Source organism: Limulus polyphemus, unplaced genomic scaffold, assembly GCF_000517525.1.
Source record: "Limulus polyphemus unplaced genomic scaffold, Limulus_polyphemus-2.1.2 Scaffold1427, whole genome shotgun sequence".
NCBI lineage: Eukaryota > Metazoa > Arthropoda > Merostomata > Xiphosura > Limulidae > Limulus > Limulus polyphemus.
The window spans coordinates 68,673-88,640 of NW_013667037.1; the positions used below are offsets into that span (position 1 = coordinate 68,673).

Below are 19,968 nucleotides of genomic sequence, written 5' to 3' on the forward strand. Positions count from 1 at the left end.
TCTTTAACTTAAACACACACTATAATTCATAGCGATTCACACACTTTACTTATGGTGCCTACTGTTTGCTTGACTCAATTATCTCTCTTTAATCTATCTTCGGCTTATATACTAAAAAAGAGGGCATCTAGCAAATGCTGGGACATTCGTGAAGTTCCCCGATAAGTCACAATCCTTTTAGAAACTCCAGTGCACATGCTCCCAGCGTCACGTGACTTCCGCTGTCGTAACAATACTTTGTTAGAGAACTTGGCATTTCACAGATTGATATTTTGTACTGAATTCCACGGAATTTCATCTTTTGAGTGATCAGAAGTATGATTCAAAGATGTAGCAACTGTATCAGTGCTGGGGAGGTGTGGAAGAAGTTTGTACTTGTTACTGAGTTACTTTTTTTTTTCAGGAATGTTGATTCAATCACACTTTAACTCTGCCCACTTTAAATTAAAGGATATATGTACTCATGTTTTTAATGAAACTGATTTAGTAACTGTTTATTTGATTGGAAAGACAACTTAGCTATAACATATTGTCCCTTTAATTTTTCAAGTAGTTATATTTTTGTCCAATTGCGAATTTGATAGATGTAAAATGTTTAATTGTTATACACTGAAAGAAAAAGTAAATGTAATAAAATGTAAATAATGTATGTATGCCTATGTATTAAGGTATAAATTACAAAAATAGTCTGAAGAGAGGTATAAACAAAAACACAAAACATCTTGTTTGGTAACCAATGTGGTTGATTTTCGTGAGAGGTGACCATAGTGGGATCAACTGCCTTTTGTAACCTTGCTTTTTCTTGTGTTTTTTTTAGAGAGAAACTGAAAGGAAGTATTATTTACCATGTTATCACAATATGAAATCTCAAGAAAGAAAAAATATATAAGAAATCATGTAAATATATATCAACAAAAATATGAATTTTTTTAAACCCTGTTTCTATTGTTTGATTGAATAATTATATTATCCTTCTGTTTTGTTTTTTATGGAACATAGACAACTATAATTTTGTGACATATCTTAAAGTGCTTCCTTTATTATTGCAGAAAACTCCAAGTCAAAAAATTTTGACACAGTCCAGAATAATTTCTGTTGGACACAAATACCCAGCAGACATATTTGAGGAGAGGTTTCCAGACAATACTGTAGTTTCTTCAAAGGTGATATTGAATGGCTGGTTAAAAAACTAATCTGGATACATTAGAAATTGTATATTAATAGTCTGTTTTTCATTTCTCAAAACTTTATTATTTTTTACTTTTAGAGCCTTCTTAATTTATTGTATGAAAAGCTATGTTATATTTTGAAGACAAGTTATTTTGAATTGTTCATATACACTAGAAGTAAGTGAATCCCTCTGAAAGGAAAGCTATACATGTTGCAGAACCTCAAAACACTATGACATGTACTATTAGTAAGTGAAGTGAAACTATTTTGTAATGTAGCAGGATTTTACTGGATATATTTGGGATTGGCGAATGTTTTAATGAGAGGTGGAAAAGAATAAGATTATAAGGACACAGCTGGAAGAACAAATAAGATAGTAAAGAGTGTTAACAGTGATTCAGTTTTTATTGTGTACATTAAAGTTAATGATGTAGAGAAGTGTAGTTTGATGAGTACAGGAGATTAATAAATGCATTTAAAGAAAAGGGCCAGAACTTAGTTCTGTCAGGGATAATGCCACAACTTAACTGTACTGATTAGATTCTAAGTAGGTCACTATAAGAGCTGAATGCCAGGTTTAGGTTAATATGTAAGTATGAAAAAAAATTGCTCTTTGGAAGAGTTTGATGGGAAAAGAAAGTTTTTTTTTCAAATGGATGGTTTATATTTAAATAGGTCAGGGGTTGGCTTGTTTGCAGAGTCTATTATTTCAACTGTAAAAGCAACTTTGAATTTTGCCTAGACAGTGGTAAGAGCCAAGACAAGCTTAATAATAAAAGAAATGGCAAAGTATAATGTAAGAACAAAGTACAGGAAGAATTGTAAGTGTAAGCAAAATGGTTAATGTAGTCAGTTTTTGAAATACAGGGTTATAGATTGTTTAGTAGGGATAGAGTATTAAAAAGTGATGAGGATTGGCTTTATATGTAAAATGTGAGTTACAATCTGTTGAAGTAGAGGATATCAAAGAGAATAGCAAGGAAGTTGAACCTGTTTGGGTTTCTTTTAGTGGACATAGGGGTAGAAGGCTTGTTGTTGGAATTTGTTACAGACCACCAGATGTGATTGATGAAATTAATGAGAAATTTCACAGTGAAGATTTTAAGTTCGAGTATATAGAGTGGGAGTTGAACTGTGAGGGAGATAGGGTTTTTTGGAAACTGTTCAGGCTCTTTTGCTTCATCAATTGGTCAATGAACCTTCTAGGAATGATGCTGATTAAGGGTTGAGATTGAAGAACATCTAGGTGCAAGTGATCATTGCTTAGCTAGGATTGATGTTTTAATGTATACGGAAATAAGGAATAATAAGATTCTGGTTAGAAATTTCAAGAAAGCAAAATTTGAAGGGAATGCAATAAGAACTGACTATTGTGATTTGGGCAACTAAATTAAACAGAGATCAGGTTTGGGAAATTGTGTTTAAATTTTTTTTTTAAAGATAGATGATGTTTCTTATAGAAAAAAAGGGTGATTCCAAGATCAGATTAGCATACTAAGAGTATAAGGGATAAACTTAAAGGCAGTATAAATTTAAGAAGTTTAATTGACTGCTATGATGTGAACTTAGAGGACTGTAGAAGATCAATAGGCACTCAGAAAGAGAATTAAGGGTAAACAAAATGTTAGGATGGAGTAGATCCTTTGAGGGATGATAACAGATAGCTTATTTCTGATGATTATGAGGTGACTATGTTACTAAATTATGCTTTTTTTTCAGTTTTTACTAATGAAGATTTAAACAGTGTTCCTCACCCTGAACAGTTGCTGGAGATAAACATGATTGATGAACACGAGACCACAATAATTCTGAACCTATTAACCAAACATAAAATTTAAGGACAACCAGGGATCTCTTGGTCCATTTAGGCCATCCAATTCACTAAACTAAACTTCGAAAAACAAATCAAAGCCAGCCTTTTCAAATAGTTATCAAGCATTTCCTCAAACTCCCTTAAGTTGATACCTAACCTGCCAAAATTTATAATTGAGTCCACTTCTCCTACCATTTTCACTATTAAGTATGAAAAAATAGGATGGATTGACACTCAATTCATTTAACAATCTTAAACACCTTAAAGTGATCCCCCTTTAATTCTTTTTTTTTTTTCAAGAGAAATCAATTACAGTGATTTTAACTGTCCTCGTAGGACAACCTTCTATCTCAGGTATCATTCTAGTAGCCCACCTTTCAACCCTTTCCAACAGTTCAGTGTCCTTTCTGGCCTGATATGGCCAGGTAGTTAGTGTACCCAACTTGCAATATGAGGGCTGCAAGTTCAAATCCCCATCACTGAACATTCTTATCCTTTCAGCTGTGTGGTAAAAGAGTTGGTAGTGAGTAGTGTTGACTAGGTGCCTTCCCTCTAGCTTATTACTGCTAAATTAATGATGGTTAGTGCAGCTAACCCTCATGTAGTTTTGTGTGAAATTCATAACAAACCAAACCAATGTCCTTTCTAAAGTAAGGATCCCAAGACTGAACACAATATTCCAGATGTGGCCTAACCACTGTATACAATGAAATTATAATCTCTTTTGACTTTTTGTATTTTTAAGAATCCTGGTATTAATGTTTCTGTTATTCTTAATGTAAAATAAGTGATTCATTACAGAACTCTTTCAAAATTGACTTGTGCCCATATACATGTTTGTGTATTTTTATTTCTTTTAAGTATACCATTTGGAACTTTATTCCAAAGAATTTGTATGAACAGTTTCAAAGAATCGCCAACTTCTACTTCCTGTGTATTGCAATTATCCAGGTTAGTAATTTAAACCCATTATTGTAAATTCATAGCATGTGCAAAGTAGATGAAATTTTTATATATGCATGCAGTGTAATTGCATATATATAAGAAAACTTTTGTTCACTTCCAGAGAAATATTAATTGCTTTTAATGTCTTGAGCATGCTACTTGAATAACTATCTTGTGTAATGTGCTAAAAAATTATTACTGAATATCCTAATGTGGAATATATTGACTTAATTGTCCCAAAGCAGATAGTCTTCAATTTATGTAAGCTTTGAAACATCTTTTGAAATGAAACTGTATATTCAGAAATGATACCTCACCTCCTCACACAGAACAGTTATTCTCTTAGTACATCTGCCACTAGCCTTGAACTAACTTCCACCTAAATTCATGCGTTTAATATGAATTGTGCTGGTGCATGATGATATCATCATGTGACAATAGCTCTCCACCAAGAGGAGAGTGACACAACTTCCAAGTGCAGTAACTCCCCCTAAGCACTTGCACTCATGATAACTTCATTCTCTTTGTGGTCGCCAAGAAAATTGTGGACTGGCATCTGTTAATTGGCCTGTCATCTATCTACTGATTTCTGATTGTCTCAGAGTTCTGGATGGAAAATTTCTTTTCCCTTTGGTTGTCCTTTTTCACCTTGTCTGTGACTGACCAAGGTGACTTGTCTGATGCCTTCTTACACATCCTGGCTTCCCATTCTTGAGATGTTTTCTATATTTCGTCCATTGGAATTGAGTCTTCCCATTTTGTGCTCTTTCCTTCAAAATATTTTCATTTCCTTATGTATTCAATTGAATCCTGATGGCCTTTGCTCACCACCTTCACAGCCTGAAGCTGAGATTCCATTTTCACATTGGCTTCTCTTGGCCCATTCTCAGAAGGTATCCTCTTCCCACATTTCTTTTCTTCTACAGGAAGCTGCTCAGTTTGGGTGGCTTCTCAAGTTTTCTAAGCCCTTTCTTCTGCCCACACAATAATTAGTTCACCCGAGCATTTTCTTCAATTCTTGTTTCAGCCAGGCTCAGGCTTTACCTCTTCACCTGTGGGGTATGGAGTGTCTGGTCATCAAGATTTATATTTCTCGTTTTCATTCTTTGTGAGAGGTTATTCCAAAACATACATACCTCCACTGACATCTATAGCTATTTCTCGATCTTCATCTTTGCCATCTAAACATTATGTTTGCTTGCTTCAGTCTTATATCTCACTCAACTGCCCTCAGCAATATCTAATTTGCACAACTTACACTGGCCCTCACATTCCCTCTATGCAGATACTGTATATATATGCACTGTATGTCGACAATATAATAATTTTTTCTCGACAAAGCACTAGTGCTGGGAGTTATGTTTTGTGGTTAACATTTTCTTTTGAAGTATTTTGACAGTAGTCTGGTGTTATTTTTTTTCCCCATTGCCGATATTTTTTGGTCTTCTTTTGCACTTCAAAAAATAAAATGTGGATATGAATTCCCGTGTAACAGTTTCTGGCATGGGGGTTAACCAGACCTCGTCCATTCCTCCTTTGTTGTCTGGTGGTAGTTGGGGGAGGAGGGTCCACTCTTGGTGGAGGCTGTCTGTGACCTGATTCAGGATGACTTGGAGTCCTTCATGCAGCCTGGGTGATTCAGAGTTGGCTTTTCATCATGAAACTGAATATCGTATGGTGAATTTAGACACTGTTTTCTGCTCCTTCTATCACTAGAGATGCCTCTACTGAGGGCTCATCTGATTGGCTACTTTCTGCCTCTTTTCTGCAGTTAGTTATGCAAGTTTATGTACTTTGTGTACTTTGGGGATTCACCCACTTGCTTTTGAGTCTACCCTGCCTTGTTGTCAGATTGCTCTTGGGGGGATTACTTAGTTCTTCTTCCTTCCCCTGATATTGCCGTGTATGTTGGGATGTTTGCAATCTAATTATGAGAGAGTATTGCTATGCCTTTCTCCCTTCACTTATCAGAACAACATGCTTTGGCTTATTATAGTCTGGCTGTAGTAAATTTGGACACTCAACAGTTGGATTTGTTGTTGGATCTATGGGGTTCCTGGTTAGAACCTGTTATCCCTCTTACCAGATCTTCATTTTCGTGGATTCATTTAACTGTATTGAGATACTCCTCTTTGTGATTTCCGGGAGGTGCCCCTTTTTTGTCCTTTTTATATGGCATGTTTGAAGTTTTCTTTATCATCATTATCTACTTGCCTCTCTTCTTCTCCAACAGGTAATTCGGGAGGATTAATCATTCACATCTCATGGCCCCCACCTTCAACACCTTGTCCTATTGGTTTACAGAATCAGTTCCATCTATATTCTCAGGGATCTTCGTAAGGTCGGGATGGCATCAGTGGCTTTGGTGTCTATCCATTCAGAATGTCGATCCTGTTCATCCAGGATTATATTCTCGTCTTTTTCTGGTGACCAAGAACACTAGAGATTGTCATCTTATCATCAGTCTGTCTAGATTCAATGTCTTCCTACAGCCTCCTCGTTTCACCATGGAATTGTTTCTTCACCTTCAATGGCACTTCACACCAGATCTTTGGATGTTTGATGTTGCAGACCCCTACCTTCAAATCCCCATAACAGAGTCTTCTCGTCGATTTCTATATTTTTTTGCACGAGGACTAGATACAGCAGTTCCAAGCTCTCCCGTTTGGACTTGCTTCAGCACCATATGTTTTCTGCCAAGTAGTATGGGCCTTTGAGCAGCATCTTCATTTTCTGGGTCTGTGCACACATAGTTATTTGAAAGATTGACTTTTGACACCATCCTGGCCCATTGCCACACTACATCCACAGACTCTCTTTTCAGAAGCCAGAAGGTGTGGACTTCATATCAGGTTGGACAAATCCATTCTCTCTCCAACTCCATACATGGTCCATCTTGGGATGTTTTTCAATGCACTTTGAGACGAGCTGAATCTTCTCCCTTCAGATTTATGCTAGGGAAGGGATTGTCAGGCATTTGCTTATGTCACCTTTTCCCATTGCATGGATGGTTCTGTCTGTTTTGGGGGTTTGGGCTTCCCTAGAATCCCTCATGCCATTGGATCAGGCCCATATGAGTTCGCTTTTGTGGGCATTTCGCAGCCAGTGGCTCACACATACTGATCCTTTGGATCACACAGTCTCTTTGCTCAAACAATTTGCAGATCTCAAATGGTGGCTAGACAGGAACAATACGATTATCAGGGTCGGGATACCACCTCCTCATGTGGAAATCCACCTCTTCGTGGATGGGGTACCTTTCTTCTGAAGTAGGTATTCCAGGGTATTTGGACCAACTACGAATCTATCCTGCATATCAACATTCTTAAACTTTTTGCAGTACATCTAATGATGATTCCAAGTATTCCTCTCTTGCACGACAAAATGATCATGCTTCTGACTACTCTACAGTGGTTTCATATCTTTCTTGTTAGGGAAGTACTCATTCTTGAGGTCTTGGTTTTCGAGCTTTGAATCTTCTTTTTTGGCTCATTTCAGTGACATCCATCTTTTGGCCTGTCATGTGCCAGGGGTTATGAACTTTGATCGCAGATCACCATTCTCGACCCATTAGGTTCTTCCACCAGCATGGATGTTCCATTAGGTGGTCTTTCAATGGATTTGTTTTCAGTTCAGCTCTCCAATGATAGACACCTTTGCAACCCATTGGTATGCTAACCTACACTTCTGGTCTCCAATTTCACATCCACAAGCTTTGACGATAGATGCTTTCAGTTAAGATGATAAGATTCCATTTGTATGCCTTTCTTCCTATTCATCTCTCATTTCACCCCATGTTGGGTTCTCTTGTCATCACCTTTTTGGCCTGCTCAGACATGGTTTCCTCTTTTTCAGTTGCTCCAGGAATGTTTACCATTACCTCTTCATTCATCCTTGTTGAGACAATCTCAGTCCAACATTCAACACCATGCATGGGAGTTATGCAGTTTTTTGTCCGACCATAGAGGTTTAAATTATACAGTTTCAGTTTATTTGACTATATCCTCCATCAACCTGTTGTGGCAATCTGTCAATGTAAGTGGACTACATATTGTCAGTGGTGTCTTTGGTGAGCCTGCAACCCACTTCATCCAACAGTCTCCACAGTTTCAAGTTTTTGACTTGGATTTTTGAAAGGTTTGGCTTCTACCTTGCATTATATACAGCATCCTTCACTACTTCCTCTCACTCTTCTACATATATGAAGGTTTTTGACTCCAGTGCTATCTCGTTTTTTTATCTGTTTCATTTGCCTAATTTGGACTTTGGAGTTGTTTTTTTCATGTGTTATCACCTTATGTCTTCAAACATATGGGCTCCCGTTCTTAGTATTGCCTTTCCCTCGAGGTTTATTTCTATTGTTGTTAGCTTCTGGACACAGCTGTTTTGATTTATTTGCCATCCCTGTTTAGCAGACTCTATCCTTCCACCTCTTTTTTGCTCTCTCCAGACAGATCCCTCCTACTGAACACTCTCGCTGCCAGAGAAGGGAATAAATTATTTTTCTTATTCTTTTCCCAGACATTTCTCTTCTTTCCAATCTATCATACCCAGATTTTTGCATCCAGTCAGAGCATTTTCTGTAGTTCTGGGTGTAGAGCATACCTGTTCTTGATATTGTGCGGTTTTCCCTGCTTGGATACCACTTCTCATGGTACACCTTTGTTCTATGCAGATGATTCCTGTATGAATTATACTCGCACTGGCCCCTCCACCTTCTTAATGTGGGATTCTAGTTATAAGTATCAGCAGAGGTATGTATGTTTTGGAAATTATCATTTTTCTAATTTGAAAATGTATTTCCAAACAAACTTACCTCTGCTGACAATCTCCTTCCCTTTCTCCACACTAAGAGCTAGTGTTAGTGACCAGGATGGGGTTAGTCTCAAAAATGTGATTATATTGTCGACATACAGTGCTTATATGCAGTACCTGCATAGAGGGTGTGTGAGGGCTGGTGTAAAGTTTTGCAAATTAGATATTGCTGAAGACAGTCTAGTGAGGTATAAGTACTGGAGCAAGCAAACACAATGTTTAGATGGCAAAGATGAAGATTGAGAAATAGCTATAAGTCAGCAGAGGTAAGCATGTTTGGAAATACATTTTCCAATTAGGAAAATGATAACTTTTGCTTTTGGGAAATCTGAGTTCCCTGTAACAACTCATTCTTTTTGGAGATGCACACATGTACACCTCCTGTGGACCTTGTGAGACTAGTGGAATCTTGCTCAGGATTTATTGTTCTTGATTGACAACAACTTCTTTTCTCAAGAACTTGTCATGGTGGCTAGCCTGCCCCAATAACAAATCTGGCATTCCTTTACCACTGCCCCAGACTATCTCTTCATCCCTTCACTTTTGTTTTTCTTCTCGAATTAGGGCTCATTTCTGAATGATGAAATTACTTCTTGCATTTGAACTTAGGATGCGAGTTCCCTCCACATCAATGTGCTCAAACTTCTTGCTGTTTGTTGGGATTGTTCCTATTTCATACTTTTTCTGGTGGACCATTTGGTCATGATCTAATCTGACAATTCCATGGTCGTTTCTTACATCAACCATGAAGGGGGACTTGTCCCATGACTCTTTGCTTTTGGATGTTGAGCCTCCTATTCTGGGCTCATTCCAATTGGGCTTGTCACTAGTTATGTGCTAGGAGCTATGCACCTTGTGGCAGACCACTACTTTTGGCCAGACTGCATTCTGCTTACAGAGCGGTCTATACACTCCCAGATATTTCTTTGGATCTATTCTCGGCTTGGCACACCCCTCATAGATATCTTTTTCACTCCTTAGACTCTGGCTGTCAGTGCTCTTAGCCAAGACTGATCTCACCTTTTCCTATATGCCTGTCTTTTTCATTGACTCCTTCCTTAGGTTCTTGCCTTGATATGCAATACTTCTTGTTGTGTCCCACTGGTGATGCCTCTTTGGTCAGCTCAATCTTAGTTTTTTCTGCTTTTACAGTTAAAACCCAGACCTCCTTACTCTACCCAGTGTCTCCTTCTATATCGCTTCAACTTTACAGATCCATTTTTTATCCAGGAATATGTTCGCTACATCTTCATGTGTGGAACTTGTTTGGTCCATCACCCTTTAGGCAGAACTCTCTAATTGTGTAACTTTCTCCTTGTCCTATTTCTGTTGATCTACTACTTGATCTATGAACATAAGTTGCAGATTTTTCATCATTGGTACATCTGCCACTCCCTTCCTTCTGGCCATTGTACTGTTCAACCATGGTTTGTTGGTCTCCACTGTTGCTGGCTATAAAGTGGTCTTATCTACTATATTTCCCAATATGAAAGGGTGTTTTTCTTTCTCTGTTCTCTTTACTACATTCCAATCCCTTTTTCATCCCCACCTACTTCGTCCATTTTTTATGCCTGACTGGGATTTCAATGTGGTATTGCACACACTCATATATGTCCTGTTCTAGCCCTTGGCTTTTTGCTTTTTGGACAACCTTTCTCTCAAGACTTATTTACACCTCCTTCTTGCCTGTTGTTGCCATCATTTGGATATTATGCTTCTCACACTCTCTTTCACTGCACTTATTTACTCCTCTACCTGGACTTCCTAGACTTCAGCCACTTGGGAAGATGACTGTACATTCTCTCCTATCTCCTTTCCTTCTGTCTCTCACCTCTGTGATTGTTTCACTATGGATCAGCTCCTATGTCAGTTTTGGGCTTTTCAGTGTTACTTATCATTCATCTTTCCCTTTTGGAGTCCCTGCTAATGCTTGTTTTGACCCCGTGACCCCCTCCTCTTCCAGGAACATCTCCTCTTCTACCCTCATGGGTGGGTCTATCAACTCCTTTGGTTAGCATATTCTTCATTATGCATTGATGATCACAGACTATTTCACATCTCCTTCACATCAGATTCATAACCTGTCTTACTCTATTGTTCTCATTTTTCTGGCCCTTTAAGATCCCTTTGAGATCCTTTAGGTGGACAACAAACATGTGGGGAGATCATTGTTTTTATCATCTGGCTGTTTCTTCTCCTGCAGAATTTCAACTTTTCCTAGGTCGACATTTTTCAAGTTGCCCATCATCTTTTAGCTGGGTAAGTATGTTTCTTATTCTTACCCTTTCCATCTAACAGGATACTGGCTGGTGTTGCCTTCCAAGGCATGCATATTTTCCAAATCTGCATAGGGCCAGGGATAATGGAAAGTTATCAAACCATCTCCTTTGCTCTACTGTTTAGATAGGGTGTTCTGCAAGATTGCTAGAGGTATTTTTGTGGTATACAATACAATTACTCAGTTGCTCAATCTAGAATGTACAATTTCATGGACTGTCATGGAAAAAGCTGGTATAAAGGAAGTAACTGCTCACTTTTATGGCTCAAGCTTGCTGGCATTTGAATATAGATTTCTATGGTCATTCATTGCACTGTTTTCTGGCAAGTGGATTGATGGGGATCTGGGGCAGTTCTCTGGATCTCCCCAATGCAAATTCTCCCACCCCTCTCTTCAAGTGGGACACAAGAGACCCTTGCCATTTATCAGTTTCCAGCTGCTAGGCTGGTGGGCTTTGGAAAATTCTTCTGTGGTTGGGTTTAGAACAATATGGTGAGAAGTAGGGAAGTAGTGACAGTCTGTTTAGTACAGGTCACCCTTCAATGTTATGTTGCATGCACTAAAGGAGTTTGGGGTTCAAGTCACCCTTGTTTTCTCCATTGGGATCGTACAGTGTCATGTGACTTATCCCCTGTCGCTTTGACAGGTTGCATTCGTCAGTTCGTATTGCTTATTCTGGGTTTACATTAAAGGAGCAGTGACTTCTTCAAGTCTTATCTTATCAAGTTTGCCATATCTTGATTTCCTTGGCAGCTCAGTTGCACCACCCGCTGGAGGAGATTGTACAAACTGGTATGTGGACCATGCCTAATACATTTATATATTATTATTTACATGATTTGGCAATTACCTACTTGGAAGGCTTTTGGCTACCACCATGACTACTCTCCATGCCCTGGTTAATTCATCAGAGAGATGAGTGACTTCATTTCTTTTGTGTTTATTTTTTTTCTTTTCCAGGGACCATTTTACCAATTTCATTTGGGTCCCACTCATTGGCGGGTGTTACCTGATCAGGTATGCTTCTTTCCAAATCCGTACTAACTACTTGTTAACCAATAAAAAACTTTCCTGGTAGCAATGAGCTCTGTAGAGATGGGGTGTTCCATAAGACAATCTTGTGCGCTTTCCTGGTGGTATACAATTATCACACAAAAACAAATATGCTAATGGAGTGACACTCAGGACTATCATGTGTAAAGCTTAAGGGGACTTAGACCATCCCTACTGACCCCTAGATTGAATAAATTGGAATCAGTTTGCTTTTCAAAATAGGAAATGTGGTTCACCTATTGCAAGTATCCCCCCCTCATTTCTCCTAGTGCAGCATGGGAACCCTTACCACTCCCTGTTTCCAGTTGCTGGAGTGGTAGACAGAGGTATATTCCTCCTGAGTGATGCTTGAACTCATTATCCCACTCAAGGGGAAGAGGGCAAAGCTGGATGTCTGCCTACCAATAACCCTGGATTGTTTCCCAGATGTATGGTGGGAGCAGGAGCCTCCTCATTGTTCAGGTTCAGAGATGACTCTTCACTATCTGGTTGAGCTGAGCACGGTCATTCTTTTTATTTTGATGGAAAAGAGCCCTCGGCTCCTGAATATTCCATACACAGAACGTCAATTCCTGTGCTATTAGTTGGACTTAGTTTGTTCCACATCCTCCTCATAATTCAGGGGGGAGGAGGTGTTGCCTTGTCTCTCAGGTTGGGGAGTTAGGATTTTGGTTCATAATCTCAGGCCAGGTAATCTCTGTTTCTTCAGGTTGGGTGAGGTGTGACAGGTCCTGTAGTTCCGAGTTCAGTTTGTTGCATTTTGCACTTCTTTAGGTTGGGGCACGGGTTTGTACACTTTTGTGTTGCTTGCCTTCTCATCTTATTTTCGGTTGCCCAATATGCAACATTCTGTAACTTTCCGGTTGGGTTCCAATAATACCACATTACTAAACAAGAGAAAATATAATGCAGTTCTTCCAGATTTGGTTCCACAGCCCTACAATTCCAATGAGGAGATGTGGGATATCAGCTGCCTGGTTGGGGTCTGAACAAGTTCATGTTCTTCTAACAATGTAAGGGCTTTGTCTTTGTGGCTGGTCAACCTTTACCACCCAGGAATTAGATTTCATGTTGTCTGGGTGAAGAGCATACCTGTTACAGTAGTGTGGACCCCACTAGTGTGCTATTACTATATCTCATTTTTGCACCTCTCTTTTCTACTCAGATGCTTTTTGTGTGGATCTTGTCCTCACTGATTGCCCCTCTACATTATCAGAGGAGGTAAGTGTGTTTTGGAAGTTAACATTTTCCTATACTGAAAATGTATTTTCAGGAATACTTACCTCCTCTCATACTCTCCCACCCTTCCTCCCCACATAATGGGTGGTTTTGGGTCTGCCAATTGAACTGTCTTGAAAAGTGAATAAAAAGTAATAACAGGGAGCTTATATATGGATCTGGGATAAGGGGCATTGACGTAGGTGGAGAGAGTCACAAGATTTAACTTGCTTTGGGCAACATAGAGGGCTATAAAGGCTGGGGCAAGTGAAGTAATATTTATACCAATGCTTACATGGGCAGAAAAGATAAACTTTCATTGGGATAAAGCTATAGTATGAGAGGAGGTAAGTGTTGTTGGAAATACATTTTCGGTATAGGAAAATGTTAACTTTTGTTTATTTGGCATAGGCAATTATTTTTATTTTATTTTATTCTTCATATCAAAAAACACATTTTAATACTGTAGTGTATAAGGTCCTGTGAGGGTACATCTTTGGCACATGCTTTATGTTACAGAAAATGTTAAGCTGTTTTTTTTAGCTATACTTAACATAATAGTTACTTTTGTTGCAAATATTTTTTTTTCATAACTTCTTCAAAACATTGTGCTACATGAAGTATCTTTCCATCTAAACTTACCAGGTATTTACAAATTCTAGTTGATAGTATTATCCAAATACAAGAGTAAAACTAAGCATGTTTCTTCAGTGAAATCATTGTCTAGCCTACATAAAAACTGGCTTCATAACTTGAATATGTAATATATTTTATGTAATATTTCACTGCTTATATTCATAGTTTTATACATATATAAGTTTAAAAAGAAAGTATTAATTGGAATTGTCTTTTGACACATAGCCTGACCATTCTCTACAGATTTAATGTAAACTAGTAAACTTTTCTAACTTAGTTGAAGTCAGTATGTATGTAGTTGCTATTTCTTAATTCATAATTACATTAGTGATGTTTATTCTCTCTTTCTTATATGTACAGCTAAGTATAAACAGTCCCGTCAGCCCACTGACCAGTTTAACTCCACTAACATTTGTGGTAACTATAACTGCTATCAAACAAGGCTATGAAGATTGGCAGAGGCACAAAACTGATCGCTCAGTGAATCACACAGATGTTTCTGTCATTAGAAATGGAAAAGAAGTCAGAATTTGGTCTCAAGACATCAGAGTGGGTAAAACAGTGTAATATACATTCTATTAAATATTTTTGAGAATTTTATTTTTCCTGCTATCAATTAGTTATTAGTATTATTTTGTTCTTCTATGCCCTTTTCCTGCTAGTTACAGTGGTAGAAAAATGCACTCCTAAGTTAAAGTCATTCTTAATAAGTATTTATAGACAAACCATTATTAAAGTGATGAAAATGCATTACATCTTAAATCCCTTATGTAAGGTTGTCAACCTAGTTTTTCACTAAATGCTAATAAAAACAAATACCAAAAGAAGCTTTATACTGTATTTGTATAATGAAATTACAATTTCAATTTAGCAATTGGTGTGAATTTTAAACAGTATAATGCCATAGCATTGAGTGGTAATGTAATTACTTTTAGTGCACTTTTCCTAACCAGAGTTCATATGATAACTCCCAACTGTTTGAGTACCTTTTTTGACCAAGGTTTATTTATTTATTTATTGAAGAATGCACATCTTTCTACAAGATGTAGAGTTATTTAAGTACATGTATTATACCATCATATTTGTAGTCAGTATAGGTTGTAGTTTTCATATGTAATTAAATACTTTTAGTCAATTTAATCAGTTTTGGCTTCATTAATTTATAAATTACTTAATAGTTCTAATCTTTACATTTTGCTTATTTTCTAATGAATCTTTTATTCTTCAGTAAGAAAATACTAAAACCTTTTTTTATTGAGTTTCTATTATGGTGTCAACAGCCACAGTACTTCAAATTCTTAATGTCAACTTGCCCAGAATACTCCACTGTCTCACCTTGCACTTGTGTCAGGAGAACTTACAACAACCCTGCTTTCCTGCCATAAACTAAATTTTATTGTTGACATTTGTGCTATTACCTTCATTCACTATGGCTTCTGAAGATTTAACTATTGCTAATAATTTTTCTATCAATATTAGAAATTTTAGCAATTTATTTGGAGGCCTTACTCATGTAGTTTGTCTCTATTGTAAAGGGAGATCCCATGGCTATATTGTTGGCTCATATTGATCATCAACACATTGAGGTCATTATTTCAGTTTTGTCACTTGGTGTCCCTGGTTGGTTTCATGTTTATGTGGATGCTAAATTCTGGAGCAGCTACTCATTTTTCATGATGATTATGATGATAAAAAAAGGGGAAGGAACTATTATCTTATTGCAGTTGACATTCTGATATCTTTATGTTTTATGCTTCACATACTTTGTTTTCTGCAAAAGCCTTACACTTGTACTCAGTTTGCACTTTTTTGTCAAAACTTGAACTGCAGAGAAGGTAATGATTGTATTTCACCTGTTACGTTACCTATACTATCTGATTTTGATTCTCATTTTAAAGAACATTTTTTATACCCAATAAGGGTATTTGTTGTCTGATATGTACTGAATCATTCATGAAGGCTGAGAAAAGGTTCTTTATACCATATAATGAATCATGCTCCTCTTGCTACATTGACAAATTGGTTCCAATGTGGTACTTACCTCCCCTCACAAGATTAGCTATTCTCATTCAGTGCTGCCCTCTATATGCAAAGTTTTTTATGCATGCCACAAGTCTTCTGCTCCCCCTATTGGAATTGCTATATTCCAACATGTCTCTCATGCAAATCATCATGCATCACCTCCTAACCAATAGGAGCATGATATGCTCACATGATGCACATGACTCCCTTTACATTCCTCTACCGAACTATCACTTCTCATTTAGCAGCATTTGACTTCAGACGTGTTCATTTGTATGCTTAATGCTTCCCTCAGAAACTGGTTATTTTTCGAATTAATTTGCTTTCATTCAACCTAATTTCTATATTAGTATTTATCAGTTAATTGTAGTTGCTTTATATTTGCACTCGGATTCGGTGAATCTTTTCTGTGTAATGAATTCTGAAGTTAACATTACCACTTTGGGGTTACATCAGGGACCAGTGTTTTTTTCTCAGGCCTCAGGTGTGGGCAACCCGACAATGGATTTATCTGCTTTTATACTTTGAGAGATTAAATGTTACATGGGCTAACCTTTGTCCCCAGACATTGCCCAGGCTTCTTTTGAGCTGGCTGAGCATGTACAGGCTGAAGAGGACTTTGATCATATTTCTCTGCCCAATCTGAGGAATCACCTCAACCTAATTCAGTCTTTCTGGATTTTGTGTCTCAGGTTTGTGATGTTTTATCCTTTTCACCTATTTCTTATTCACCTTCTCCTTCCTTATTACATAAACAATCTTCCCAACCCTTTTTGGTTTTTCCTCCCTCCCCTAGTATTTGGGTTCATGCTGATCAATTTGTCTTATAATTGGAGAGGGGATTATCATGTTATGCCCCCTGAAGACTTCTGATCAGTTCACCGTTTCTTACCATCAGGCAGACTATCCATTTTTAGATCAACAGTTGTTAGCTCCCAAATAGTCAAATGCCAGTCTTACCTATGCCCAAAATTCTTGCCTATGTCTTACCCTTACCAGCCTCTTATGGTATCTTTCTTCCATACACCTCCTAGCTGAGGCTCTCCACAGAAATCCTGAGGGGTTTTCTGCAGATACCCTTGCCCTTCTCTCCTCTACTTTAGCCCACATATCATCTTCAGCTCTGGCTCGAGTTCATTTACATTTGACATATCTCAAGGATTTATGTATGGCCCTATTTCTGAGATGTCATGTCTTTGATACGGTCCTGGAAACTATCGAGCCTCTGGTTACATTGACCCACCCACAATCCACCCTTATGAATATTGTAGCCTCTTTGTCTCAGTCAGAGCCTTATATGCCTCCAATTCCCGTATTTCCCAGCCCTTACCCGTTCCTTCTACTTAGTGTACTTCTTCTTATCACATTCCTTGATGATGCACCCCTGTCGCCAACAGTACTGTGAACTGTCCAATGGATTTGGGTCCAGTGGGGACTCCACTGTTCAAGTTTCTTAATTGCTGGTGTCCCTTCATCGATGATCAATGGGTGCTTCAGGTTCTGTCAGAAGGATTTGTTTTTCAGTTTCTTTCCCCACCTCTGATTTCTCCTTTCCCCATTTCCTTTCCTCCTCCTTGAAGTCCCGTGACCAGCCAGCATCTGTCAGAAGCAGTTCAGAAATTGCTCTTGTAACAGGCAATCAAACTTGTTCCCCATTTTTCTAGGAGTTTATATTCCCACTTTTTCGTTGTCCCCAAGAAAACTGAGGATTGGCAGCTGGTAATTGATTTATCTCACCTCAGCTGCCTCATATGATTACTGGAGTTCACATGGAGTCTTTTCTCATCCTGAGATGGGCGTTTTCTTCTGGGTTATGGATGACAAAAATTGATGTCACCAATGCTTACCTACATATACCAATATCACCTCAGTCTTGTCCTTTTTTTTGGTTTGTCCATCTAGGGGTGGTTTACCAATTTCAAGCCCTCCCCTTCAGACTTGCCTCGGTGGCACCTTACTTGTTTTGTCAATTATAGTCTGGGTTTTTACACACCATTTCAATGCTCTGGGTCTGTGATTTCATTATTACATGGATGACTGACTTTTTCTGGCTCATTTCAAACAGGAATCGGCCAATCATACTTGGCAGCTACTTTGTGTGGCAGCTTGGATGGGTTGGTTGATCAAATTAAAGAAGTCCTTCCTCAGAGCCACTCATTTGGAGGTCTTTTTTGACACAAATATCAGTTGAGCACTGCCTTCTCTTTTACAACTTCAATCAGTGGAACATTTGGTTTACCATGCCCTTTTGGCTCAATCACTTACTACTCGTGAGGTTCTATCGCTTTTGGGGATGTGGTCTTTCATAACAGCACTGGTCCCTCTCAGTTGTGCCTACATGAGATCCATTCAGTGGGTGCTTCACGATTGATGAAAACTTGCTCGGGATCCTCTTTCCACTCAATTTCCCTTCCTCCTTCCCTGTGAGATGATCTGCATTGGTGGCTGGACAAAGCCCATACATTGGTGGGCATGCCACTTCCTCCTTCACATCAGGATCTCTATCTTTTCATGGATGCATCCCTTCAAGTATATGGGGCATGGGTCAATTACCAGGAAGTTTCAGGCCATTGGTCTGTGGATGAAAGTGCTTTGCATATCAGTGTTCTTGAACTTTTAGTTGCACATCAGGAATTGCATCACTTCCTTCTTCTTGCCCAACATTGTCTGGTGATGGCTCATTTGGGCAATTTTACAGTGGTGGCACATATCAACCACCAAGGGGGCACCCAGTCTAGAAATCTATGTTTTCAGATGTTGGATCTATAATACTGGGCCCACACATATCACATTTGCTTTATTGCATGTCATATGGTGGGTGCTTTTATTCTGGTTGCAGATCGTCTTTTGCACCCTGACTGGATATATCCCATGGAGTAGGCATTAGATCTCCTCATTTTCAGGGATCTTTGCCATCAGTGGGGTTCTCCTCATGTGGATGCTCTTGCTATAGGTCTCAACATCAAGTTACCTCTATTTGGTCACCTGTACCTCATCTATAGTCTCTAGCAGTTGATGCCTTCAGCCAGGATTGGTTGCACAAGTATCTTTAGGTGTACCTACCCATCCAATTATTTCATTGGGTGATTTCTCTTGTCCGCTTCACTCCTTGTCAAGTCCTACTGATTGCTCCCTATAAGCAGCTCACATTACGCTATCAAATTACATTACCCATGAGCTGCTCATGTGGGTGTCTCGTGAACCATTCTAATTATATTATTATTATTACTTATTTTACCTAATCTAGTCTTAAATAATATAAAAAGATTTGTATTTTTTATTTTAGTTACTTTATAATAATAACGAATAAATATGAAAAACAAGAAATAAAGTACTCACCCAATCTTTTTTCTTGCCCTTGATTGTCGAGTAGAGTTAAGCCTGATTTTTTATAGTAATTCTAGTAAAGCACTTAACACTTTTTATTTAATTAAATAATGCACCAAAGAATGTAGACTAATAACATGCAAAAAGTAGACAAATTCACTTACTTATAAAAATTTTCCTGGATTTCTAACAATGCGACAAGAGCCGTTTCAAATTTATCCAAGCTAGTTGTTAGCTTTCCCATGGGAACGATGCTGCTACTCTGAGTGAAATTAACGATTATCTGTTCAGAACATAACGTTATACAATATGTCATTTGACAGATGAGAACCTTGACTTTCTATTGGTTATAGGTAATATATAATGAAACGTAAGACAGAACTATCAACGAATTGTGAAAGAGAGGATGTGACAGGTGAGTATAGCAGGAGAGGTCTGATTTTCTATTTGATAGCTCTGTAACCAAACAAAATTGAAGGATATAAAAATCATGGTTTGTTTGAGCAATAACGATTTAAAGAGAGTATTTTACGTTTAATTTCATACATTTTAGAGAGTGATGGATAAAATAGGGATGATGACATTCTAAGACAAAATGTGTCATGTAGGTTGCACTAGTGGAAATTCAGGATTTTTTAATATATTTTCTTGTGGAATTAAGAACTTAAAACTTAAATAGCATTAAAATATG

General features: G+C 38.0%; 1 protein-coding gene across 2 annotated transcripts in view; it reads left to right on the forward strand.

The window, feature by feature from the left end:
• The window catches only part of LOC106463507 (probable phospholipid-transporting ATPase IF), a 152,599-nt gene that overhangs the window by 7,664 nt on the left and 124,967 nt on the right, over nucleotides 1-19,968 (forward strand). For both annotated transcript variants that reach the window (XM_022391031.1, XM_022391032.1), the window contains exons 2-4: nucleotides 1,050-1,163; nucleotides 3,845-3,934; nucleotides 14,289-14,477. In XM_022391031.1, coding sequence (XP_022246739.1) covers nucleotides 1,050-1,163; nucleotides 3,845-3,934; nucleotides 14,289-14,477 — 393 coding nt within the window. The remainder of the gene's footprint in view (nucleotides 1-1,049; nucleotides 1,164-3,844; nucleotides 3,935-14,288; nucleotides 14,478-19,968) is intronic.